Below are 2,256 nucleotides of genomic sequence, written 5' to 3'. Positions count from 1 at the left end.
TCATTATAGCTTTTCATAACAATTTCAAACCTTCTCATGAATCATCAAGAGCTATGTCTTGATTCAAAAGAGTGTGAATGTCAATATAATATGAGTAATATTTTATCTGATCAATACACCTCTTTTAAAATCTCTTCCTAAAATATCTCACTATATTTTCATAAATCAAATATCGTGAAAAGTTCTTGAATACTTAAAAATATATTATGAAATATCATTTTAATTGAAAGAGAAGAAATTCTACGATCTAAGATTTATTATATCCCACTGCTTCAAATTCTAACACCTTTTGATGTATAGTCTAAGTTTCCCCATTTTTTCTTTATCTAGTTTCTTCTAGAAGCAAAACTTATACACAAACAAAATACTTAAAATGTCTAAGACAAGTTTCTTTGAGCAAAGAACATTTATATATATTACATTTATATATATTATATACTAATATCGATAATAACTGTTAAGAAAGCGATACTAGAAGACTACCCAAAGTTATGTACAAAACATATATTACTTAAATAGACATTCATATTAATATAAATAACTCTATAACAAGACCTATATGCTTTAATTAAATGGGATGAAAAAAACAATAAGCTGACAAATGCACAACACACAGTCACACACAATAATTCAACCTTAAACAAATGAAATACTAAGATAAGTCATGCAGAATAGTGTCCTCAAAAAAAAGTTCCGACCAATAAGCTGTTGCAGATGGTCCTCCTACTCCTCCTCCATAGCTAGAAGTGCTGCTGCTGGCATCTGGAGGAACAATTGATATTGGAGCAGAACATGGAACATTATTAATCCATGATGTTTCGTCAACTGTTGCAAAGTTTGTAATAGTACCATTTTGACCCTGTTCGTTATTCAAACATGATTGTGAACTGAAAGAGACTTGTGGTGGGTCTAAAAAGTGTTGAGGTATCATACTTTGGTGGGGGAGTGGTTGAGAAAATGAGGCTGCATGAGTACTATCAGCATCAATTATTATGTTTTGTTTCACATTAGATAAAGGTTGTTGTTGTTGTTGTTGTTCCATGTTTGTGATGCTGATGGCATTTTGGTCATATGAATTATTAATATTTGAAGATTGGAGTAAATAATGAAGGCATTGAAGTTTCGCAACATGAACTGCATCTGCTTGTAAACTACTCATTGCATCCCATGATGATGACTGATGATGATCCATAAGATCTGTCATGTTTGCTAAAGCTAGTAGATATGGCAAAGTGGAAACAAGATCGGTTCTTGGTTGGTGAGTCATTGGATCGAAACCCATTTGAATCAACTTTTTCTTTAAATGCGTGTTCCAGAAGTTCTTTATCTCGTTATCCGTTCTTCCGGGTAGATGCGTTGCAATTGCAGACCATCTGATAAAACAAGTTGAATTATATATCAACAGAAACGAATGATAATAGTAATAAAAATAAGAAGTTAACTATGGTATGAAAAGTACTTGTTTCCGAGGATTGAATGAAGATGAAGAATTGTTTGTTCTTCTTCCTGAGAAAATTTTCCTCTCTTAATATCAGGCCTTAAATAATTTGTCCACCTTAGTCTACAACTCTTTCCACATCTATTAAGACCTGAAAATTTTCAAGACAAAATAATGAATCATGAAGATTTTTTTTAATAGGAGTCATGTATCAAAATAAAAATATATATAAGTTTACACAGAAATAAAGAGCATTAGCGGTGCGCTAAAACAACAAAAACGAGAGACGTATGTATTATACAAACCTGCTAGCTTAGGGAGTGCTCTCCAACTTCCATGGCCATGTTGTTGAATGTGTTCAACAAGCTTTTGATCTTCTTCAGTAGTCCATGGTCCTTTCTTAAGGCCATTTTCATCACAACATGGGGACCTTCCCATTTTGTTGCTAATTACTGTCTAATTAAAATGGGGGATGGTGCATGCTATTTATATATCCATATTCTTTTTGGTTGCTTCCTGTCATTAATTTATCTTGATTAAAAAATTACATGTATAAACCTTATTAGGTTTTTAGAGATTTTGACACACTTCCTTCTTCTTGTTAAACTCAATTGACTTATGCCTTGACAAATATACCCTTCACACTATATTTTTGCATTAATGTATAACAACACCTATCACTTTAAATAATTACTGAATCCTCACAAATATTTAAGAGACTCTGAATAAGAAGCATGACTTTATTTTATTTAAATAGTGAGTTTTTTTAAAGGGTCTTATTTAATCGAGAAAAATATATATCAAAACTTTTTTATTAT

General features: G+C 31.3%; 1 protein-coding gene across 1 annotated transcript; it reads right to left on the bottom strand.

The window, feature by feature from the left end:
* Positions 1 to 568: 568 nt before the first annotated feature.
* Positions 569 to 1,945, bottom strand: LOC127084216 (transcription factor MYB93). The gene is made up of 3 exons (XM_051024624.1): positions 1,744 to 1,945; positions 1,460 to 1,589; positions 569 to 1,373 (listed from the first exon to the last, which is right to left on the bottom strand). Exons 1-3 carry the CDS (start codon positions 1,874 to 1,876, stop codon positions 653 to 655), a joined length of 984 nt encoding a protein of 327 aa, XP_050880581.1. The 5' UTR covers positions 1,877 to 1,945; the 3' UTR covers positions 569 to 652.
* Positions 1,946 to 2,256: the final 311 nt, after the last annotated feature.

The sequence above is a fragment of the Lathyrus oleraceus genome, chromosome 5 (genome assembly GCF_024323335.1).
Source record: "Lathyrus oleraceus cultivar Zhongwan6 chromosome 5, CAAS_Psat_ZW6_1.0, whole genome shotgun sequence".
Taxonomy (NCBI): domain Eukaryota; kingdom Viridiplantae; phylum Streptophyta; class Magnoliopsida; order Fabales; family Fabaceae; genus Lathyrus; species Lathyrus oleraceus.
This window is presented reverse-complemented; position numbering and strand designations above follow the sequence as displayed.